This window comes from Stigmatopora argus, chromosome 3, assembly GCF_051989625.1.
Source record: "Stigmatopora argus isolate UIUO_Sarg chromosome 3, RoL_Sarg_1.0, whole genome shotgun sequence".
Classification (NCBI taxonomy): Eukaryota; Metazoa; Chordata; class Actinopteri; order Syngnathiformes; family Syngnathidae; genus Stigmatopora; species Stigmatopora argus.
The window spans coordinates 22,538,307-22,562,168 of NC_135389.1; the positions used below are offsets into that span (position 1 = coordinate 22,538,307).

The 23,862-nt window shown below is 42.2% G+C and overlaps 2 protein-coding genes and 1 long non-coding RNA gene across 4 annotated transcripts in view; 1 reads left to right on the top strand and 2 right to left on the bottom strand.

The window, feature by feature from the left end:
• Positions 1 to 3,228, top strand: part of LOC144071149 (A disintegrin and metalloproteinase with thrombospondin motifs 20) — a 99,612-nt gene extending 96,384 nt beyond the window's left edge. The window contains exons 38-39 of the mRNA XM_077596006.1: positions 936 to 1,040; positions 1,154 to 3,228. Coding sequence (XP_077452132.1) covers positions 936 to 1,040; positions 1,154 to 1,243 — 195 coding nt within the window. The 3' untranslated portion in view covers positions 1,244 to 3,228. The remainder of the gene's footprint in view (positions 1 to 935; positions 1,041 to 1,153) is intronic.
• LOC144071154 (uncharacterized) overlaps positions 189 to 23,862 on the bottom strand; it is a 33,968-nt gene continuing 10,294 nt past the window's right edge. Inside the window, exons 2-5 of one of the 2 annotated variants that reach the window (XR_013299566.1) lie at positions 17,260 to 17,365; positions 6,987 to 7,065; positions 3,273 to 3,356; positions 189 to 1,258 (exon numbers count right to left, since the gene is read on the bottom strand). This is a non-coding gene — a long non-coding RNA (uncharacterized LOC144071154). Of the gene's footprint in view, positions 1,259 to 3,272; positions 3,357 to 6,986; positions 7,066 to 17,244; positions 17,366 to 23,862 lie in introns of both variants that reach the window. The other variant, XR_013299565.1, reaches the window with a different exon arrangement.
• Positions 13,816 to 15,261, bottom strand: LOC144071573 (uncharacterized). Its single transcript, XM_077596803.1, has one exon. It carries the CDS (start codon positions 15,216 to 15,218, stop codon positions 14,028 to 14,030), a length of 1,191 nt encoding a protein of 396 aa, XP_077452929.1. The 5' UTR covers positions 15,219 to 15,261; the 3' UTR covers positions 13,816 to 14,027.

Genomic DNA, 23,862 nt, shown 5'->3' on the forward strand with positions numbered 1-23,862 from the left:
TATAAGACGACCCCGGATATAAGACGACCCCGGATATAAGACGACCCCGGATATAAGACAACCCCAAATATAAGACGACCCCGGATATAAGACGACCCCAAATATAAGACGACCCCGATTATAACCTGACCCCGATTATAAGACGACCCCGAATTTAAGACGACCCCGATTATAAGACGACCCCGAATATAAGACGACCCCGATAATAAGACGACTTCCTCTTTTTCAAGGCTCAAGTTTGAATAGACTTTCTGAACACCAAATTCCCATTTTATACATAAAATAATGACAGTACATCTGAAACAAACGATTATAACAATATATTCAAGAGAAAAAGCATGTTATTTTGCCTTATTCAAATCATGCAAAAACTGTCTATCACTTCTTCATCTATATCTGAACATTTAAATATGTAAATTAAGTGCAATCACATTTGTAAATCAAAATCATACACTGCTGCGTATAACAAAATTGGTGGTGCTACTCCACAGTGTTTTCCCAGTAAAAACATAAGTAATATAAAAAATATAAAAAGTCGTGAATTAACTAATCTACTGTGATAAAATAACAAAATTGCAATACCTGCATTAACTCGAGTTCTGCACTTTGGAGGACAGAATCTAGACTCATTTCTTATCTTGTACTTGCACTCGTCACCTTTTGTTGGAGTTTCATGTTGAAGCTTTAAATCTAATTATACTTGAAAAATAACAATAAAGGCATTCAATTCAATTCAATTAACCATCAACATTTGCAGCATTCGCTTTAAAGGCATCTGGCGCCATCTAGTCTTGCCAAAACAATGTCTAGACCCAGAATGTAAGCCGACCGGCACTTACTTTTTCAGTCTTGTTTCAATTCAAAAAGACATCGTCTTATATTCGGGCCAATCCAATACGGCAAAATCCAAGGCTTGACTTGCGCAACCTTTGCAGGGCCAGTTCAGCATCAATTTGATTGGCACCGGCTTCCGAGTGGCAGACGCCACCAAATGGTCATCTCAGGGCAACTACGTTTCGGTCAAGGTGCACCGGTCCGAGGTAAGAAACTGGAGCCAAAATGGCTGCTTTTAATAAGCTTTAGAAAACCGTCAGGTCGTTTGTAGAATCATCTCTCTTAGCTTAAGCGTAGCTTGTCACATTCTGTCTCGCAGGACGGGACGAGAATCTACGGCCGTTGTGGCGGTTTCTGCGGGAAATGCCTTCCTCAGGCGCAAGGCGGCGTCCTCCTCCAAGTCCATTGAGGGTGGCGAAGACGCCTGCGGACAGACAGCGGTTGGTAGCACGCCATTGACATCTGCGAGTGTCTCGATAAACTTCCGACTTGACCAAATCACGTGGCGATGACTGTCATATCGTGGTGCCTATTTTTTGCAAAGAACGAATTGAAATCAAACACGCCGGACGGACAGCGTCTCGGGAGGACGTCGTCCTTCAACTGACTGACTGCCAATGCAACCAAATGTTTCGATGTTCGACTCCCCGACGGAATCGCTAATCGCTAAAGCGGTCGTCTTCGAGGAATTGCTCAAAATTCGAACTTGTGACTGTTTACCCTGATTTGTACAGTCTCAGCAAAGCCGGCTTATTTTAGCTGGTCTACACAAACCCGCGCTTGACCTCGCCGTTTATCTTTATTTTGTTTGGCGTCGTGACTCGTCTCATGTAAACGTGGACTCGAGTTCCGTAAGTTGAGCTTCCTTTGCGTCTTTTTGCTTGTCTCGGCTAACGATAACTTGAGAGAACAAAGACTACTTTTAGCTTCATGTTTTAGGTTGTAACTCATTTTAACCACTCTTTGGGGTTTCCAAACTATAACAGTTTTTATTGGCTAAAAGTATTCAGTATGGCTAGGAAAAGAAGCTTTTTATTGGCTAGTAGAAAATGATAAAACTATTCAGCAAGGCAGGGAAAATAATCTTCAATTCAGTCAACATTTTGTTGCATTTCTCAGTTTTAAAACAAGATGGAGATCATTTACTTAATCGGTTTCTTTCCATTTTTTTCCAGTAGAATTTCGGTATTTTGTTTTACATCAATTATAGCGTTAGCAAAAAAAAAGCAACGTGATGAATCTTGGTGATGATTATTTTCGGATTTTTTTTTTAAATTTTAAACCCAATTGTAAGGATTTCAAGTTGCCCCTGGCGTCCTTTAATTTTATCGAAACCGTACCCGATTATAAGACGACCTCTTTTTCAAGGCTCAAGTTTAACCTAGCCTGTTATCGTTAGCTTAACCTAGCCTGACCATCGAGTGGGTTGCTGTTAACTTAGTCAAGCTAAAACATGCTCATTTGTAGCTCAAGCTAACCTAGCTTTGTTTTGTTTACCGCAAAAACAAGATTTGGGATCAAGTTGTCTGACTAAAAACGCTAAACGTCACTTTTCGTCATCTAGACAACGCATTTCTTTCTTACACGTCATTATTTTGGTGCTAAAATTACATGAAAACATGGTCAATAACATATATAATTTCTTACTATTGTCAGGATACTGTTATTTTTTAAAATATTTTCTTTCCAAATTCACTTCTAAAAAAAACATAGGAAGACCACTGACCGAGAACGCATGACTATATTTATAAAGTAATATTTGTGTCTTTTTGACTTACCTTTAGGTGCGTACCACCTTATGTACACGCATTACTTGCATCCCCTACCTCCGCATATTTATGTTTGACCATATTTATTCCGGATCCGCTTTGTATTAACCACTGCAAAATCAAACTGTCGTTAGATTGTTGTTGTTAAGTGTTCATAACCACTAACTTCCGAAATGGTGCTTTTCAAGACTACTAGAAGAATTACCGCGCAAATACGAGCTGTCGGGATTTGCCTTACCAATATAGAATTATCAATGTCGCTACTAAAGTGCGGGGACATACGCTCAAGAGGAAAAGTTATGGGAAAATTAATTGGCAATTATAATTTACTAAGTCGAAACATTACTTTCAAAAAAGTGTAAATTCTTGCCATTTTTAGAAGTAAAAGATTTTAACATTATGAACTTTTTTATACTGTATTCTCTCGCATATAGGCTGTATTTGTCGCAAAAAAATGATGACTGAATCGAGGGTACGGCTTATATGCGCATAAATTAGACTTGTTATGCACGAAATGCCATAACGCAAGATAATGCGGCCAATATGGTTATTTATTTAAAAATAGAGAAAAAATAAACGGATAAAATGCTGTATTTTGACGTCTATGAATGAAATTCAAGAAAAAAAACATCGCATAAATTGTAAAAAAATATGTCGCCGCCATCTTACCTTTTAGCAGAGACTCGGACACACTTCCTGGTTGTACTGCGCACTTGACTTCCTTTTTGAACTTGTCCATATGCAGGCATGACCCTTTCGGAACACAGATTCATAAATTATTTTAGAAATACCACGTGCGATGATAATTTTATTAAAATTTTCCCTTCAAAGTAACACATTTGTACTCCCTATTAAAACCACAAATATGGAGGTGAAAAATGTCAATCAGGGAGCGGCTTATACGAGAGAAATTGTCAAATTCAACCATTTTAAGGCAATTTTAAGGGTGCGACTTATATGCGGGGGCGGCTAATATGCGAGAAAATACAGTAAATGCTGCCCGTTAAAAAATGGTAGATGGCGCAAAAGTTTGAGCACCCCTCATCTCTGTGAATTTATAAACGTTTATCTCTAAAAATATATTATTTTTACCTGTGTCCCATGACTTTTGTCCAATTAGTGTATGTCGCACACGGTTAGCTTTGTAGCGTGCAGCCTAACCCATTTAAAAAAAACGAAGCTTTTAACCAAAATTAGAGGTAAAATGCCGTTTTCTTCTTGTTGTTGTACTCATACAAAGCAGCTTTTTACTGGTTGTTAAAAAATATGGAAATGAATAATAATGAGCAGCTCGAAAACCTTCATATCAATGAAGGCCAACTGTGCTATGAGGTCTGTATCAGAAAATGTAAAGAATACTTGACGCACTATGTGCCACACATTTTTGTAGAGATATGATTTTGTAATCCTGTTCTCTGTAATAACCGTGAAGTTGTAACTTATCTTTTATTATTATTTTGTTTGCATAATAATCATACTTGAACCGTGTACTAAATATGAAAGATGGGCATTGAACACGAGTACTCGTCTGCCTGCCGCTTTATCCAAAGATGTTTTTAAAAAATTATATATGCTAATTTTACCGATACAGTATGTACAGTACAATATGTAGCCTGTATTAAAAAGATTTATTATGGTGCTGTGCTACTAATCATACCAATAGTGTATGTCGTGCCACTACTAACACTTTTGGAAAATAATAAATAATGAAATAAATGCACTAAATTTGCATTTTTTGTCGTAACAAGGACCCCAATCCCGACAATTAGCTATTTAGCAATACGTTGACATATGAGTGTTCTAACATACGAGGAATTTGAGATACGAGGAAAATTGCGAGCACATTTTTGCCCTGCGATACAAGACAAATTTGAGATACGAGCATACGGGACGGTTCCCGATGTGGCCGCTAGGTGACCGAGTAGGCGAGAGGCTTCTTATGAGGCGTCTTTCTCGCCGCATCTCCCTCGCTTAAAGATATCTACGAGCACCGGCGTTAATCAGTGACCTCTACCTCTACCTCTACCTCTACCTCTACCTCTACCTCTACCTCTACCTCTACCTCTACCTCTACCTCTACCTCTACCTCTACCTCTACCTCTACCTCTACCTCTACCTCTACCTCTACCTCTACCTCTACCTCTACCTCTACCTCTACCTCTACCTCTACCTCTACCTCTACCTCTACCTCTACCTCTACCTCTACCTCTACCTCTACCTCTACCTCTACCTCTACCTCTACCTCTACCTCTACCTCTACCTCTACCTCTACCTCTACCTCTACCTCTACCTCTACCTCTACCTCTACCTCTACCTCTACCTCTACCTCTACCTCTACCTCTACCTCTACCTCTACCTCTACCTCTACCTCTACCTCTACCTCTACCTCTACCTCTACCTCTACCTCTACCTCTACCTCTACCTCTACCTCTACCTCTACCTCTACCTCTACCTCTACCTCTACCTCTACCTCTACCTCTACCTCTACCTCTACCTCTACCTCTACCTCTACCTCTACCTCTACCTCTACCTCTACCTCTACCTCTACCTCTACCTCTACCTCTACCTCTACCTCTACCTCTACCTCTACCTCTACCTCTACCTCTACCTCTACCTCTACCTCTACCTCTACCTCTACCTCTACCTCTACCTCTACCTCTACCTCTACCTCTACCTCTACCTCTACCTCTACCTCTACCTCTACCTCTACCTCTACCTCTACCTCTACCTCTACCTCTACCTCTACCTCTACCTCTACCTCTACCTCTACCTCTACCTCTACCTCTACCTCTACCTCTACCTCTACCTCTACCTCTACCTATTTTTTTACATCAGTGCTGAGTCCTGGTGACTACAGTAGCAAACGTTTCCACTAGAGGTCAGTGTTTACCCTAAAAATCAACTTCTCTTCTGGGTCACTCTATGCAAACGCAACATGAATAAATTCAAAAGTTTAATTTTTTAATGACTTTTTTTTGTAAGTTCATAAAAATGTGAAAATCCATGCTGAAATTTGTAAGCGGGGGACAGGGGGAGTGACTTCCGCTTGTCAATTTCAGCGTGGATTTTCACATTTTCATGAACTTCCACAAAAAAAATCTGTATTTTCACGACTACAAGGCGCACCACATTATAAGGCGCACCCTCAATGAATGACACATTTTTATTTTTTCCCATATATAAAGCACACTGGATTATAAGGCGCCCCGTCTATTTTGGAGAAAATTTAAGACTTTTATGTGCGCCTTATAGTCGTGAAAATTAGAAAAAAATTCCCCCAGAAAAAAAATCCACGATGTAGCAAAGCCGCGAAATTTGAAGCCGTGATATTCGGGGGGATTACTGTATTCCTTTTCTCTGTCCGTCCAATTTGAACTGGGAGGATTGGCAATGTGGAACTTTGAGTGAGTAAACTGTATTTTTTTATTCATATTATTTGCTGTTTTGTTTCCAAATCAGAAGAGTTCCTGATGGACACATTTTGAGTGGACTACACCGCTACCGCTAACGCACGTGAGTGACGTACCAAAATGGTCGGAATGTGACTTGTGGGACAAAAGTGCAGAAGGCAATGTTTACGCAACAGTCGTTTTTATAAAGATAACTTTGTACATTGAAAACAGATCCTTTGCTCCTTCGAGTGCCGCTTTGATTTCCTGCCAGATGGCCGCCTCTTGTTCCTAAAAATCTAATCTTGGGGTTTAGGGACCTGAAGCATGACAGTTCCTCCCCTTCAGAGTAGTTTAGCAGTCCAAAAAAACCTCACTTGTCTCGCCACGCTCGGGAAAAGACTTAAAAACACAACTTAGTTGCGCAGAAAATTGTCATAAAAGACACGATGTTGATTGATGTTTACTTTAAAATGCATTCTCTAAATTCCTGCTGTTTTGCAGCTGCCACATGCACCTAAATAATGCTCGTATTTGACATAAAATTAAAATTAAAATGTCAGAGACGGATTTACAGTGTGATTAAACTTAAAAAATCACATCGTTTTTAATAAATGCAATTATGTCCGATTCCCTGAACGATATTATTATATGAATTTGCTGTTGAATTTATCATGTTGCGTTTGCACTGAGTGACCCAGAAGAGAAGTTAATTTTCAAGGTAAACACTGATCTCTAGTGGAAACGTTTGTTACTGCAGTAACCAGTGGTCATTTAAATTTACTAATAGTGGCAATAACTATGTAAAAAAAAAAAAAAAATCTATAGAAATGTATATATGACCTACTAATTATCTTACAAGACTCTAAAAATGATTAGTCAATAAGAAAAAATAATGTTTAGCAATTGTAATATGAAGAAATCCCAAATTTAATAAATGACGTTACCAAAAGTAAATTTGTTTAGAAAAAGGTATCAATAAAAAAAGACTTACCAAGTGAAACGTCTTCATTTGTGATATTTACATGTTGATTTTACACAAAAATGTGTACTAATTCCTCCAAAAATGTTCACTGTCAAAACAAGAAACAAAAAAACAGTCAATATGGAATGTACACTTTCATAAATTGCATTTAAAAAATAAATATATACATACATTACATTAAAAAAATAATGAGGAGAGGCATTCAAGATGTAGTAAGCACGTTACGCCAGCAGAGAGAACCAAATCTTAACCAATGTCCTGATGTGGGCGGAGATTAAAATAGCTAAAAAATCAGAATCAAATACAGACAGTCTCGCTTGAAATTAAAGTTCCAAAACACAATTCCCGTTCCTATTGAAGCTAAATTCTAATCTTTGACATTAGCACCGATGCTAATGGGGAGAGCATTAGCGATTTCCGGGCCGGTTCTGTGTCCTATTCCTATGCTTTGTTGCCCTTGACCACTAAATATCTCCGCCATATGCGTCCTATTTGAACCCCCCGACTCGCACGCACCCCCCGCCACTCAACAGTTGGTCTTACCCTGTATCAAATTCATCTTTTTATGCGCCGTGTCTGCCTGAAAATCCGTGAAAGCCTCCCACACATGCTCGCCGAGACACGATTGACACCCAGGAAATACTTGAGCCGGTGGTCTCCGTGCCGCTGGACCCTTGGGGGGTCCAGTATGTGCCACCAGTCCATGTACACTTGGTGTGGATTTTGTTAACAATTTCCAGATCGTTTTCTGGGTTTCAGGGATTATAATCCATTACACTAAATTTGAAACTGTCAGAGTCAAAGAACCCCAATTTACGACAGAAGCATCATAAAAAAAAATCAAATTTATTTTCTTTAAATCTAGTCATACCTCTACTTGCGAATGCCTCTCGGTACAAAAGTTTCAGGTTACCAATTTTTTTATATGCAAATGAGTGACTCGAGATACAAAAAAGATCCACGTTACGAAATCCCCCAAAAAGTAAATGCATTTCCTTATCCGTTATTAAGCGATTGAAAAGTACAAATGCAACGTTGCACATTTTTTTTACGCACACACACGGGGCACACGTAAAAGTCTAAAATGTACTACAAAGTGGACGGCTTTTGGCCCTGGTAAGAACGGGCTCTCTCCGCCACTGGTGGACAAACACGGGTATTACATCTATAACGGCCGTAGTGGGAGATATTTAAGAGGCGCAGGGTACATTTTCATATGCTGTATTTATTTTAAGACATGAATAAATTATTTACTTATCATTTTCTCTCATTTTGATGTGTTTCCTCACATCTTTCATGCAAAATTGGCACACATTGACCAATTTTAAAGGGTCGAGTCGGTAGAACGAATGAGAGAATTTACATATAAAGTACACCTCTACTTACGAAATTTTCAAGTTACAAAAAAGTTTTGGAACAAATTAATTTCGTAAGTAGAGGTACAACTCTAATTTATTATTTGTTTTTATGTGGGCCGGACAATTTTAGATATAATATTTAGATATGTTTTTTTAATCGTATTAAAAGGACTGGATCTAAAACCTAAAATATTCCGTTTTTTAATGGATAGTTTCTAAGTAAAGAAAAATGTCTTTTAATCATTTGTTTTTCATTTCAAAAGGAAATTATGGTATATAAAAAAGTGGAAAATATTTGTATATATTTATTTTTAGAATTTACAAAAATCTTTTTGAACTAAAAAGAAAATAAATTGAATTTAAAAAAATGCAATTATTCATTTAAAAAGGGGAAAATCAGGATTTGAATCCTAAAACTAAAAGTCGGTACTTATGATTTACTTTTTTGGGCCGCAGAAAATGATGCGGTGGGCCAGATTAGGCCACCGGGCCGCCACTTTGACACCCCTGCTCTAGGGAAAAAAAATTGCTTCCTTTTTTAAACAGTGAATTTTTTCCTCGACTCTTAGCATGAAGATATCGATAACCTATCACAATATATCACCATCTTAATATATTGCCACACTAAACCTTCCTAACATCTCATGACCTTTGAACTCTCTTTTAAAGCAAGAATGCCCCATAAAATGACTTAATATACCACAAGCAAGAGTTTTTATTGCGGTATTGCACTTAATTAGCAACAGTGGCACATTTTTTTCCTCATGAAAAATACTTCCGCCTGGAAAATGTTTGTCCGCGTGATTATTATTTGGGTAAGAAAGGCAAGGTTCTCATAGGCTAGCATGTCGAAGCGGGCAGGACCCTCTGCGACCAGCAAAGAAGGGGTGCTGTGAAGGTTGAGCTAATTATTTTTAACAGCTTTGACCCTCTAGGTTTTTTTTATGTTGTGTCGTACCTAGTTCACGTGGTCCTTTTAATAATGTCACTTTTGTTCTGCAGCTGCACATGTCAACGACACGCCTGTCGGGTGCACAAATTCATGGATTGATGACCTTAAAATTGAATTACAGTAATCCCTCGAATATCGCGGCTTCACGACATAGCAGATTTTTTTTCTAGGGAAATTGTTGTTTTTTAATTAAATTGTGCAAAAACATATTGTGGTAGTAATAATGGGGGTGATCCTACTTTGCGGTTTTTCATTTATCACGGTCATGTCTGGTCTACATTAACCGCGATAATCGAGGGATTACTGTGAGAACATTCAAACTCCACACAGTGAGGACCAACCGGGATCGAACCCTCAACCCCAGAACTGCAAGCCCGACACGCTAACCACCCTCTCTAATATCTTACCATTCAAACAAATGAATGACATGAAGAAAATTAAATGTTGATAAATGACATGAAAAAAATTAAATTTGATGAATGACATGAAAAAAAATAATGTTGATAAATGACATGAAAAAAAATAATGTTGATAAATAACATGAAAAAAATGTTGATAAATGACATGAAAAAAAAATTAAAAGTTGATAAATGACATGAAAAAAAATTAAATGTTGATAAATGACATGGAAAAAAAATTAAATGTTGATAAATGACATGAAAAAAAATTAAATGTTGATAAGTGACATGAAAAAAATCCTCATCCATGCTAAAGCGCTAACAAACAGATTTTCAGAGGATTTTGCAAACGTTTTCCAAAAACCAAACCACAGAGCGCTAACAGCTGTCCGCAAACACGAAACGACGCAATCCATCACTTTATGGCAAAAATCGTCCAAAACCTCTCACGTCACTCGCCAATCAAACGGCTTTCGCATGGCCGTGTCAGAATCTGGCGACTCAGATTTATTGGCGCGGAAGGCATGCTAGCACGTGTTCTGATTGTAATTCACACCGCAGGAAAAAACAAGGGACATTGAATGCATCAGCAATACACATTAACCAGAAAATATTCAATTCATTTTCTGAGCCGCTTATCCTCACGAGGCTCGTGGGGGGTGCTGGAGCCCATCCCAGTTAACTATGGGCACTAGGCGGAGAAAACCCAGTGTGCTTCACCTGGAATGGTCGCTCGCGTGTGCTCGCCAAAGGCAAACAAAGCACTGAAATGCAGCTGGCGATAAATAAAAGAGCGAGAGCTACTTCCTGACGCCTTTCATGTGGGCAAAACATACCATCACGAGACCTTTGACTGGGCTTTTACAAGCGACTTTGGCCGTGTGGAAAACCCCGCGTAAAAAAGTACGAGATTTATTGGGTGTTTGAAAAATAAAAACACCTTTAAACGCTGTTTATCTTGCATACAAATACAAAAGATGGTCACTACACCTCATAAGTTGACACTTGGCGTATTTCTCGCATATAAGCCGTACCCTTAAAAATTGCCTTAAAATTGATGAATTTTACAATTTCCCTCGTATAAGACCCCCCCATGTTTCGTGCATGTCAAGTATAATTTCTGCGCATATAAGCCGTACCCTCGATTTTCATCTCATTTCATTTTCTGAACCACTTTATCATCATTAGGGTCGCGGGGGGTGCTGGAGCCAATCCCAGCGGTCTCCGAGCCAGAGATGGGGGGGACACCCTGAATTGGTGGCCAGCCAATCGCAGGGCACAAGGAGACCCGTGACTGGACGTTTGGTCCCCGGACGTTTGGTCCCCGGACGTTTGGTCGCTGGACGTTTGGTCACCCGGACGTTTGGTCTCCAGACGTTTGGTCGGCGGACGTTTGGTCGCCCGGACGTTTGGTCGCCCGGACGTTTGGTCACCGGACGTTTGGTCACCCGGACGTTTGGTCTCCAGACGTTTGGTCGGCGGACGTTTGGTCGGCGGACGTTTGGTCGCCAGGACGTTTGGTCGCCGGACGGTTGGTCGCCGGACGTTTGGTCGTCGGACGTTTGGTCGCCCGGACGCTTGGTCGCCCGGACGTTTGGTCACCGGACGTTTGGTCGCCCGGACATTTGGTCGCCGGACGTTTGGTCGCCCGGGTGAATATAATTTTGACAGCTGGTTTCAACAGTGGATATTTAGATATTAAACTCTCTCTCTCATGAATATAATTTTGAGAGTTGGTTTCAACAGTAAACTCTCTGTCATGTTGTCAAACGTCCGGCGACCAAACGTCCGGGCGACCAAACGTCCGGGCGACTAAACGTCCGGGCGACCAAACGTCCAGCGACCAAACGTCCGAGTACCCAAGGAGACAGACAACCATTCACGCTCACACTCATACCTAGCAGCAATTTAGTGTTAGCCAGCTAGCCTAGCATGCATGTCTTTGGAATATGGGAGGAAACCGGAGTACCCGGACGAAACCCACGCATGCCTGGGCAGAACATGCAAACTGCACACAGGTGGAGCGACCTGGACTTGAACCCAAGACCCCAGAGCCGTGAGGCCCACGTGCTAACCACTAGCTCCACTGTGCCACCCACCATCGATTTTTGCGACAAATACGGCTTATATGCGAGAAAATACAGTAATTGATCATTGTTGGTCATTTTTATTTTCTAGCATTAATAAAAATTCTTCATTTCTCAAGAATGACCTTTGACCTGATTGACATCCCTACCCCAACAAATAAAGGCCCTAAACAAACAAATCGTGACGCCAGAAGAGAACAAAAAAACCTAAACGTTTCCCCCACACCCGACAATTCCGATTTGGAAAATCCCGCCGCGTCCCGCTACCCTCTGATTTTCTGATTTGCTCGGTACATTCCGCAGACTTGGCGGGCGTCCTCGGCCACCGTCTGACGTGGGCACAAATACTTTCCACGGGTAATTGACCCCTTTTCCCCCGCACGCCACCATCGAAACGGGTCGAGTCGGCATTGATGTCGATTAAACACGTCTCGCCGCCGATCCGCAAAAGACCCGCGAGACGTGTTTGGGGAGGAAATTGGCGTCCGGAAGCGGCGAGTTCTCGGAGAAGCGGCGCTGATGGACCTCCGAGAACTAGACCCCGGGTTCCGCGCTTTTTCCCAAACGGATTCGCGTGCCGTGTCGAGGTAGCGCGGTTGCAGCCGGCGACAAAAGATGACATTGACTCGTTGGTTTTACGCCACCGTGCTCCGGGGGCCTCCATTATGGGGCTGTCGCGCAGAATTAGGCGAGACCGCGGACACTTTCATGTGCGGATTACCGCTTGCCCGTCGCTGATAATAGATGATTTGCTTTGGCTAATCCATTCCTCTGTTGATTTCTTTGTTGTAAATAATCTTTTTGCTCCTCCTCCTAATTGCTTCTTGCAAGCAAGCGCATTTTAGGTAGAAGAATGCTACAAATGTAAGAAGCTGGAACGGAAGAATGGGGGTAAGCCACTTGTTACAGGTATGAAATGTGAGATCAACTTCTAGTTTTTGATATTTCATACCTGTCAACCTCTGCCGATAACTGCCCTTATAAATGATTATGATTCCCCTTACAAACCCCCCAAAAACCTTACAAACACCGTACGAGTCGTACGGTGTTTGTAAGGTTTTTGGGGGGTTTGTAAGGAGAATCATAATCATTTATAAGGGCAGTTATCGGCAGAGGTTGACAGGTATGTTTATTGTCACGGGATGAGAACTACATCTGTCTTTTTTTTGCATCTCAAAATGGTTTAGCCATTTCAATTTTCAACTAAAATGTGAAAAAACTGACTTACGTGAGCCTGCCATTGCTCGCTCAGGGCGCTGCATCTTACCTAGGGATGACAAACTAGGCCGCGACGGACACACTTCCTGGTTGTACTGCCCACATGACTTACATTTTGAATTTGTCTACGTGCAGGCATTCAACCATTTTCAGGGTACGGCTTATACGAGAGAAATCGTAAAATTCCACCATTTTAAGGGTACGGCTTATACCAGGGGTGTCAGACTCGGGTTGGTTCGCGGGCTGCGTTAACGTCAACCCGATTTCATGTGGGCCGGACCATTTTAGATATAATATTTAGATTTTTTTTAAATAAATGGATTAAAATAACTGGGTTGAAATTCCTGAATATTCAGTTTTTTATAGATCTAAAACATTGTTTATTTTAGCTTTTTTTATATATTTTTAGATTTTACAAAATGATTTTTGAACTAAAAACACAGAAGAAATGATTTAAGATGACAATTATTGATTTAAAAGGGGGAAAATCAGGAAATGTAATATACATCTATTCTCTTCATTTGAATTTGATCCTAAAACAGAAAGTCAGCACTAATCATTTACTTTCCCGGGCCACACAAAATGATGCGGCGGGCCAGATTTAGCCCCCGGGCCGCCACTTTGACACGTGGCTTATACGAGAGAAATCGTAAAATTCAAACATTTTAAGGGTACGGCTTATACGCGGAGGCGGTCAATATGCGAGAAAATACGGTATATGGCCAATTTACTATATCGTAGGCTACTCGGCACATGAGCAAAAAAAGATTTGTCATATATTTGTCAATATAATTTTTTTCCAGTGATGACCTCATAACTCAAACATCAAATTATACACACATATGGCTGCAATTTATTCAGGACGGACCTTAATATAAACCACATATTTTGTAAATGTCTTGTTCCGGGATGTCATTTCCTGCCAGATGTCATAAAATATTAACGCGCAGGTGTACATTAATAGTGAATTTCGAGATTGTGTGGGTAGACGAGAAACCGATTTCGACCACTTTACATTGACGTAAAATTGATGAAGTTCACAATTGTGGCGTCTGGGGGTTCTTGGTCCTGGGTTTTGGCACGGGTGAAGGGTCTCGGGCAGCAGCTTGATCCATCTGGGGAAGGCCTTTGCTTGGGTGAAGAATTTGGGGAGAAGGTGCTAGAACGGTAGCCGTCGGAAACCCGGCGGGGTTCATGGTCTCGTAATCTGGCCCGTTGGACTCGGCTGTCTGCTTTCGTACGGAAACCATCTTAATGTCCCCCTTGCCCGAGACCCGCGTGTCGCTTTTGCCGCGTCCGAGGCGGCGACACATAGCGGCGATGACGACGAGCAGAAGAAGAAACAGAGCCGTTCCCCCCGCGAGCGCCGTGATGATTGTCTTGAACGTGAAACAGAGCAGAACGGGCGCCATTGAGGTTGGCGCTAAATTTTGACAGACCGGACGGACCGCCTGGCTCTTCTCCATGCTAAATTTGTTCATCGCCCTACATACGAAATTCTTGGCTCCGCCCAGCGACACGTTCAAAGTCTGCTTGGTCGCCCCCGGGAAATTGATTCCGTCCACGGTCCACGAGAAGGTGCAGTCCTGGGGGTTGTCCACTTGGCAGCTGAGATTGACGAAGACGTTTTTTGGGTCGCAGATGTAGACGATCCGGGGTTGGGACACCTTGTCCAAGGTGCAGAGACGCCCAGTCCACATAGTCACCAAGGTGTGGTTGGGATGGCGCACGGTGGCCTGGTACCAACCGCCGCTAGACCGCTTCAGGTTCTTCAGCAGAAGCGAGCCGGTCTTGGAGACATCTTCCGGTTTTCCGGCCAGCACTTTGGCTCGCTCTCGGGTAAAAACCAGGGTGCCGTTGTGGGTCCAGCTCAGCACGTCTGTGTTTGCCAGTTGGTTGTAGACGAACGGAAGCTCGATGGATTGTCCGACCGCCCCGTACAGGTCGCACGAGTCCTTGTCGGCGGATATTACCAATAATCCCAGGGAAATAATCGTAGCATACACCACGGCGTACATGGCTGGAGATAAGTCCCGGTCCAAGACCGAAAGAAAAGGGTCCTTGTGCTCTGAAGGGGCGACTCTTGTGCAGGTCTTAGTAAGAAGTGAATCTTCCAGAGGAAGGAACTTGCGTTGGTCAAGTCTACTTTCAGTTCTCTGATGACAATGGGGAAGTATGTTGCAATTCTTACAAATCAGGCTGTAAATATAGAATTTCTTAGGCGGCATGTTCCAGATTAGAGGTGAAAAGGTTCTTTATTTTCCAAACTAAACTGAGATCCTTCTTCACTTCAAGGGTTCAACTTTCGCGGCTTCACTACATCGCAGAAGTACTGGATTTTCTCGCGTATTAGCCGCCTCCGCGTATAAGCCGTACCCTTAAAATGGTTGAATTTTACCATTTCTCTCGTATAAGCCGTACAATTAAAATGGTTGAATTTTACGATTTCTCTGGTATAAACCGTACCCTTAAAATGGTTAAATTTTACGATTTCTCTCGTATAAGCCGCCCCCTGATTCACAATGTTCACCTCCACATTCATGGTTTTAATAGGGTGTATAAATTTGTTACTTTGAATGGAAAATGTTAAGAAAAGTAGTATTTCTGAGATACTGTATGAATCGAAAGGATCGTCTGCTGGAAAGGGTGTGGCCTGCACATAGACAAATTCAAAAAGGAAGTCAGGTGAGCAGTACAACCAGGAAGTGTGTCCTTAGCGGTCTAGTTTGTCATCCCTACATAAGGTGGCGGTACCTTGAGGGAACAATGGCAGGCACAAGTACATTTTTTCACGTTTTATGCAAGATATGTTTTTTATTCTTGAATTTCATTCATAAATGTCAAAATAAATGTTGTTTAGCGTTTTATCTGTTTATCTGATTTTGAAAAAAATGACCGTATTGGCCCCGTTGTCTTGCGTTATGGCGTTGGGTCTTTGTCACCTTGCAGTTTCGCGTATGTCAAGTCTAATTTATGCGCATATAAGCTGTATCCTTGATTCAGTCATCATTTTTTGAGTGACAAATACGACGTATATGCGAGAAAATACGGTATAAAAAAAGTTCATAAACATGTTAAAATTCCGCTGAAACTCGCGAAAGCCACTAAAAATGGCGAAAGACAGACTGTGGTTAGGGCTCAAAGCTCTGGGGTCCTGGGTTCAAATCCAGGTTGGTCCACCTGTGTGGAGTTTGTATGATCTGCCCGGGCCTGCGTAGGTTTCCTCCGAGTACTCCGTTTTCCTCCCACATTCCAAAAACATTTTTCTATGTCTGCTGTGTGAGATGATTTCATGATGAGGAAACCAATGAGAAGAGATGTCCTCAGGAGTCATGAGTCATCCACAAATGTGACGAAAGTACAACTAAGCTAAATAGGCTAGCCCTGTTTGGCCCTATTAGGCAACATCTTAGCATCTTACGTTTACAAACCTGAAAAGGAAAAGCCGTAAAATGACTAACAAAGAAACCATAGCACACACATTGGCAGGGGGCGGAGCTTCATAATCTAAACACATTTTGTTTTACAGCATACTTTTGTGGGTAATTTGCTGAGATGACATAAATGAGTCATCGCAGTCAAGGTAGTTTTCTGTAAATCCGCCCGCTAAGGTTTCCCGTAAGCGTTTAATTTGCGCTTTTAGATACCAGAAATATTTTTATTACGGCGTAACCGACAGACATGAGTGTTATTTTTGGCGAGCGTCTTTCCGACAATTAGCGGCGATGGACAAGTCTGCGGAGAAGCGACACCTGCTTCTTTCAGCTCTGCCGCCATGACACTTTTTTCCTTCCCCGGGGGAACAGATGCGTGGGAAACGTTAGCCGTGTTAGCATGCGGGAAGAATGGACTGAATTCCATTCTGCAAGTGTCGTAATAGATGACATTGTTCCCTATTTGAAAACGTGTTGCTACAAAACAGCACCTTGATGACGTTTTACGTTATTTCATTAACAGCTGGACAAGTTTATTCAGCTTAATTATAGTGATGTCACCAAAGCATTCAATTTTTTTCACAAGCAAATGATGTGTAAATGGTGCATGTTTTTAATTCACTTTACTTCAGCTATGGTTATTCCATGTCTATTTTATTAGTAGACAGTTAGCATTAGCTTTTTAAAAGAAGGCAGTCTTCCCGTGTGTTCATGGGTTTTCTCCGGGTACTCCAGTTTCCTCCCAGATCCCCAAAATATGCATGCTAAGCTAAATAATAGTGGATTAATAATAATAGATAACTAAATTGCTGAACCCTACCTATGTTTGGCTGACCTTTTTCTCCTCGTGTCCTGCGATTGGCTGTTCACCGATTCAGGGCGTCGTCCCCCGCCTGGTGCTCATAGTCAACTGGGATAGGCTCCAGCACCCTTCGCAAACCCTGTGAGGATAGGCGGAACAAAAAGTGGAACAATTAATATTTCAGAGAATATTGGAAGACAACACCTCAAATCAACTTAATTTTATAGACATTGGATGGCGCGTCGGCCTCACGGTTCTGGGGTCGAGGGTTCAATACCGGGTCGGTCCGCACTGTGTGGAGTTTGCATCCCCAAAACATGCACTAGGCTAATTGTATGCTAAATTGCCAAACCCTAGCTATAATTGGTTGTCCTTTGCCCTGTCATGCTCCGCGATTGGCTGGGCACCGATTCCTGTGGCCCGTAGTCAACTGGGATAGGCTCCAGCACCCCCCATGAGGCTAAGCGGTTCGGAAAATGAATGAATCGACAGACATTTGAGCTAAAAAAGTACAAACCAGGCGAGAAATGTGAGCTTTCAGAACATCACCAAAATTGGCAAGAGAGGAACCACACCCAAACTCAAGCCGCCACTCAAGCACCCCACCGTCAAGCCATTACACGTCCATCTGCGGCCCCTAAATTACAGGTCAGCCAGGCAGACGGACGGACTCCCCGGGCCCAAAAGCTTGAGGGAGGGGGATTGGGGGCCAATTAAGCCACCGACACGGACATCTTTGGTTATGGTAATATGGTCAAATTTGTCGTACGTTTTGCGCTAATCCCAACGGTGAATCTTTAATGTATTTACTTAGTGGTCGCAGAAAGCACATGAGTAATTCCCTCGTCCTTTTGGCCAATTATGAGTTGAGCTGCTTAAGATTAACTTGTCCCAAAGCGTCCAATTAGAAGGAAAAATAATAATGCAGTTTTTAAAAAAAAAATACTTAGTTAATATGACTTCCATTTAAATAATCTGTTCTGATTTTGATATAAATACTTAAATAGATTGTAAATTGGCATTTGTCGACGTGACCAGTCATTTCAGAAAGAGGATTTACATTTTACTGTAAAGAAAAAAATGTTTGTGCAATTTCTATTTGTAAAAAATACATAAATGATTAGTATTTTTATCGTAGTTATTATTATCAATAGTGATTTATATTCTTCACCCTTATTTTGTTTCTATTTTGGTTCATCTTGAAGTAAAATATGTTTTTATTTGTTTCAGTTTCAGTTCACGTTTATATTCGACATCTGAAAATATGTGAAGTTGATAATAAATTGCAAATTAAAATGAATATTTGTTGATTAATGGATGATAGAATTGCTATTTATATTCATTGGTGTTTAGAATTGGCAAAAAAAATCTGTAAAAATAAATAAATAGATAAATGAAATTTCCCAAAAGTCAATTATATTTTTGGGGAGCAGGAACAGACACAATAACACAACAAACATCAATTTTTACCTTTGTATCTTTGGCTATCACAATTTTGGAACTTATTGTACCGTTTATTTGCTACTCATCCTTTTCCCAAAAATTATTTCACTACCCAACATGCCTTGGGGCATTGCATTTACTGGAGATATGACCGTCGTGCAAATTAAAAAGGGCATTACGGACAGATTTGTCGAACATCCCATCTGATCACAGATCAGCCTCTCTAACAACTTCCCCAAAATGGCCGTAGAGAGAAAACAGACCTTTGTTTTTTTGACAGAGTTCAAGAGATCACTGTTGATATTTCCTCTTGCATTACACGCTTCTCTAAACTGTTTAGAAAGAGGAGGAAGAGAAAAATGAAAGGGGGGATGCTTCAAAACGCTTCAAAAACGCTTCAAAAGCGCTTCATAAACGCTTATCGCATTGGCCGTCGCCGAAAAAGGAAAAGGCGGGTTTGTGTCATCTCTGTGACCGGCTGCTTTTGGTCACCGAGGCACAACGTGGAAGCAGACGGGCACACTGTTCTTTGATGTAAACGGGGAGCTGCTGCCCGGCGACCCATCGCTCATTTCCGTCTCCCCTGAGACGAAACCTCCCATCGCTTGCTTGGAGTTCAAGTTTAAACAAAAGAAATGCTCTGTTCTTGTCTATATCTCTCTTGTATGAACAGTAGGAAGACTATTTTTAAGTCTGTAACTCTTAACAAAAGGTACACACCCTGTGACCACTAAGTCCCCGTAAACGCAAAGTCCCCGTAAACAGAAAGTCCCCGTAAACAGAAAGTCCCGGTGGACACAAAGTCCCGGTAAACACAAAGTCCTGGTAAACACAAAGTTCCCGTGAACACAAAGACCCGTAAACACAAAGTCCCCTAAACACTAGGTACCCGTAAACACAAAGTCCCGGTGAACACAAAGTCTCCCTGAAGACAAGGTCTCCCTGAAGACAAGGTCTACTTGAACACAAAGTCCCAGTGAACACAAAGTCTCCCTGAAGACAAGGTCTCCCTGAAGACAAGGTGTCCTTGAACACAAAGTCCCAGTGAACACAAAGTCCCTGTAATCACAAAGTCCCGGTGAACACAAAGTCCCGGTGGACACAAAGTCCCGGTGGACACAAAGTCCCGGTGGACACAAAGTCCCGGTGGACACAAAGTCTCCCTGAAGACAAGGTCTCCCTAAACACAAAGTCCCTGTAAACACAAAGTCCCAGTGAACACAAGGTCTCCCTGAACACAAAGTCCCAGTGAACACAAAGTCCCTGTAAACACAAAGTCCCGGTGAACACAAAGTCCCGGTGAACACAAAGTCCCGGTGGACACAAAGTCCCGGTGGACACAAAGTCCCGGTGGACACAAAGTCCCGGTGGACACAAAGTCTCCCTGAAGACAAGGTCTCCCTGAAGACAAGGTCTCCCTGAACACAAAGTCCCAGTGAACACAAAGTCCCTGTAAACACAAAGTCCCGGTGAACACAAAGTCCCAGTGGACACAAAGTCTTCCTAAACAGAAAATCTCTGTAAACAGAAAGTTCCCGTAAACACAAAGTCCCGGCGAACAAAGTAATTCATTCATTTCTTCATTTTCTGTACCGCTTTATCCTCACTAGGGTCGCAAGGGAGGGGTTCTGCAGCCTATCCCAGCTGACTTCAGGCCAGAGGCGGAGGACACCCTGAATCTGTGGCCAGACAATCGCAGGGCACAACGAGACTAACGACAACCATTCACGCTCACACTCATAGCCATGGGCAATTTAGCACACAATTAGCCTAGCATGCATGTTTTTTTGGAATTTAGGAAGAAACCGAAGTACCCGAAGAAAAAACTCATGCAGGCCCGGGGAGAACATTCAAACGCCACACAGGTGGACTGACCTGAATTTGAACCCAGGACCCCAGAACGGCAAGACCACTCAGTTGCTGGGCCACGAACACAAAGTCAGGTCAGTAAATTTTGAAGACATGAAAACAATTGTCATAATTTTGGCGTGAAACACAAAGGATTTGTAAGGAAATGAATGAGCACCCATTTTTAACTTGCTATTTTTTCCTTCAAATCAGGGTTCCTCCCACCAAGCAATTGTCGTAAGACAAACGAACCGCCATAAATCAAACATTGGCCTTGAAATATTTGCCCGCAAATCATTCGCTATCAACGACGGCCTGAATTCCAGAACGCAAAGACGCGTGTGAAGGTACCATCTGACCTTTGTATGACTTGCTATGTTTCCCGCTATGCTCATTTTAATGCTATTTTTCACTTTTTGGACTTTCCTCCAGGACCGGTTTAAAAAAAATAAGTTCACGTTCAACCCATATCTGCGTCATCGTCGAAAATAAAAACCAAATCTAAATTCCGCTCTGATCTGATTGGCCCTCGTTAGCTGGCGCAGGTGTACCTAATGAAGTGTCCGTTGTCTAGTCTCAGATGTGGAATATTCTCATTAAAGGCGGCTTTTAAAAGCAGCTGGGCCTCATAAATGTTTTATCACCGTGGCCTCATGTAGGGAAGGTCTTATCTCTGCTGGAACACAAACCGGTCCCCGCGTAGACCTTAAATCCTCCATTATTTGCTCGGGAGAAAAAAATTGTAGTGCGTCGCTACGTTATCGTCACAATAGTCGGACTCGTTTTGGGCAGGAGGAATTCGGAAAAGTACAGCAGGAAACAATCAAAAAAATAAGACCTAAAAACACCAAAAGAAAAAAAATGGATAAAAATTGCGATTATTGATTTAAAAAGGGGAAAATCAGGAAATATAATATACATCTATAATCTTCATTTGAATTTGATCCTAAAACAGAAAGCTGGCACTCATGATTTACTTACTCGGGCCGCACAAAATGATGCGGCGGGCCATATTTGGCTCCCGGGCTGCCACTTTGACACCTGTGGCTTAGAACTTTATTTCATCCCATATTCAGGAAATTTCTTGGTTGGAGTAGCAAAACAGTCACAAGACACACAAGACATTGTAGACCTAGTTAAAAAACTGGAGCCACACACAGGAAGTCCACAAGGTGGGGACCTTCCGATCCTATGTTTTGAGTAACGGCGTTAGCTCGTGGCTAGGTGGGGGGGACCGATCTTAAAACAACGGCAGCTGCGCCGCATCCGAGATGCCACGTTAGCTTAGCTTAGCTCGCCAACTAGCGGGTGTGCGTCTCTCGTGCTGGCGTAGCCGTGTTTTTTCAGGAGAGTGTCCAATGACTGATGGGAACTTCAGTATGTAAACAAAGGCTATCTTTTCCCGCGCTAGCCTAGCCGCCGACGCCAACAGGGCTGAAAAACCCAAGCCGGTAACTGCACGAAACAATCACAGGAGCATTTACAGAGTTTTGGTAATTGTCTTGTTTACGGAAAGGCTACCATGTTTGCGGCGTCGCCATTTTAGCGCCAGCAAAATAAGGACGTTAGCTCGCAAACGTTTATTATTTTAGCCTCAACCTTAACAAAGGAAAGATTTACTTGAAATCAAAGCCAGATTTGGCCCCCGGGCCGCCACTTTGACACCTGTGGCCTAACCCTAGCTATAATTGGTTGTCCTTTGTCTCCTTGTGCCCTGTCATTGGCTGGCCACCCATTCAAGCTGTCCCCCATCTGGGGGCCATAGTTGGCTGGGATAGGCTCCAGCACCCTCCGTGACCCTAGTGAGGATAAGCAGTTCAGAAAATGAATATTTCCCAATGTCACTTGCATGATATGTGACCATGTTATGTTATGCTATGTTGTCATCGCACACATTTTGAATGAAAACCTTCCCTACCATTTATAGTCAAAACGAAGAGTAATAAAAAAAATAATGTAATCCTCTCTAATCCGGAAAAAATAATAAAGTCGATGCTAGTGATACGTCTGATACGACCCGATCTCGGCGTCAATCTCGGCCGGCCAAGTCTAGCTTAGAGAGCGGGTAACATAGAGTTCAGGGATCATTTTGGGATAGCGCACTTCTTCTAAATTCTCCCTGAGCTCTGCTTGTGCTAACATTTCCAAAAGTCTTAACCAAATGGCAACGATGGCTGCAAAACCAGCAGAATTAAATACTTGTTGTTCTTTCGGACCATTCTTAATTCCTCACAAGATCTCAAGATCTGTTTGCAGAACCGATACGGAACCCGGTGTTCCTCGGATGCCGTGTTGCGTATTGCTACGCCGCCCGTGATTACGATTCTTGGGAGATGTAAATATGCAACTCAATATTGACGGGATACGGCCCGTTCCGTGCCAAAAATACCGGCGAAACCACATCGCAGACGCACGAGAGATCTCGAAGGGGAACAACATGAGAACACGCCGTCCCAGAAAATTGCAATCCCACTTGAAGCCGTTCCAATTTGTTGTCAACACTTTCCTTTGTTAAGTTTTGAGGCTAAAATAATGAAAGTTTGCGAGCTAACGTCCTAATTTTGCTGGCGCTAAAATGGCGACGCCGCAAACATGGTAGCCTTTCCGTAAACAAGGCAATTACCGAGATCCGGTAAATGCTCTTGTGATTATTTCGAGCAGTTACCGGCTCGGGTTTTTCAGCCCCGTCGGCGGCCGCGGCTAGGCTAGCGTGGCAAAAGATAGCCTTTGTTTACATACTGAAGTTCCCGTCAGTCATCGGACACTCTGCTGAAAAAACACGGGTACGCCAGCACGAGAGACGCACTCCCGCTGGTTGACGAGCTAAGCTAAGCTAACATGGCGTCTCGGGCGCGGCGCAGCTGCCGTCGTTTTAAGATCGGTCCCTCTGACCTTGCCACGAGCTAATGCCTTACTCAAAAGATAGGATCGGAAGGTCTCCACCTTGTGGACTTCCTGTGTGTGGCTCCAGTTTTTTTTAACTAGGTCTACAATGTCTTGTGTCTGGTTTGCTACTCCAACCAAGAAATTTCCCAAATACGGGATGAAATAAAGTTCTAAGCCACGGGTGTCAAAGTAGCGGCCCGGGGGCCAAATCTGGCCCGCCGCATCATTTAGTGCAGCCCAAGAAAGTAAATCATGAGTGCCGACTTTCTGTTTTAGGTTCAAATTAAAATGAAGAGTATAGATGTATATTACATTTCCTGATTTCCCCCCTTTTAAATCGATAATTGCTATTTTTTTAGTCCATATTTTGTTTTTAAGTCAAAACTCATTTTGTAAAATCTAAAAATATATAAAAAAGCTGAAATAAACATTGTTTTCGATCTATAAAAAAACAGAATA

Bases quoted from the DNA above. Each gene is read 5' to 3' on its own strand.
- LOC144071573 (XM_077596803.1), bottom strand. From the start codon at position 15,218: ATGCCGCCTAAGAAATTCTATATTTACAGCCTGATTTGTAAGAATTGC.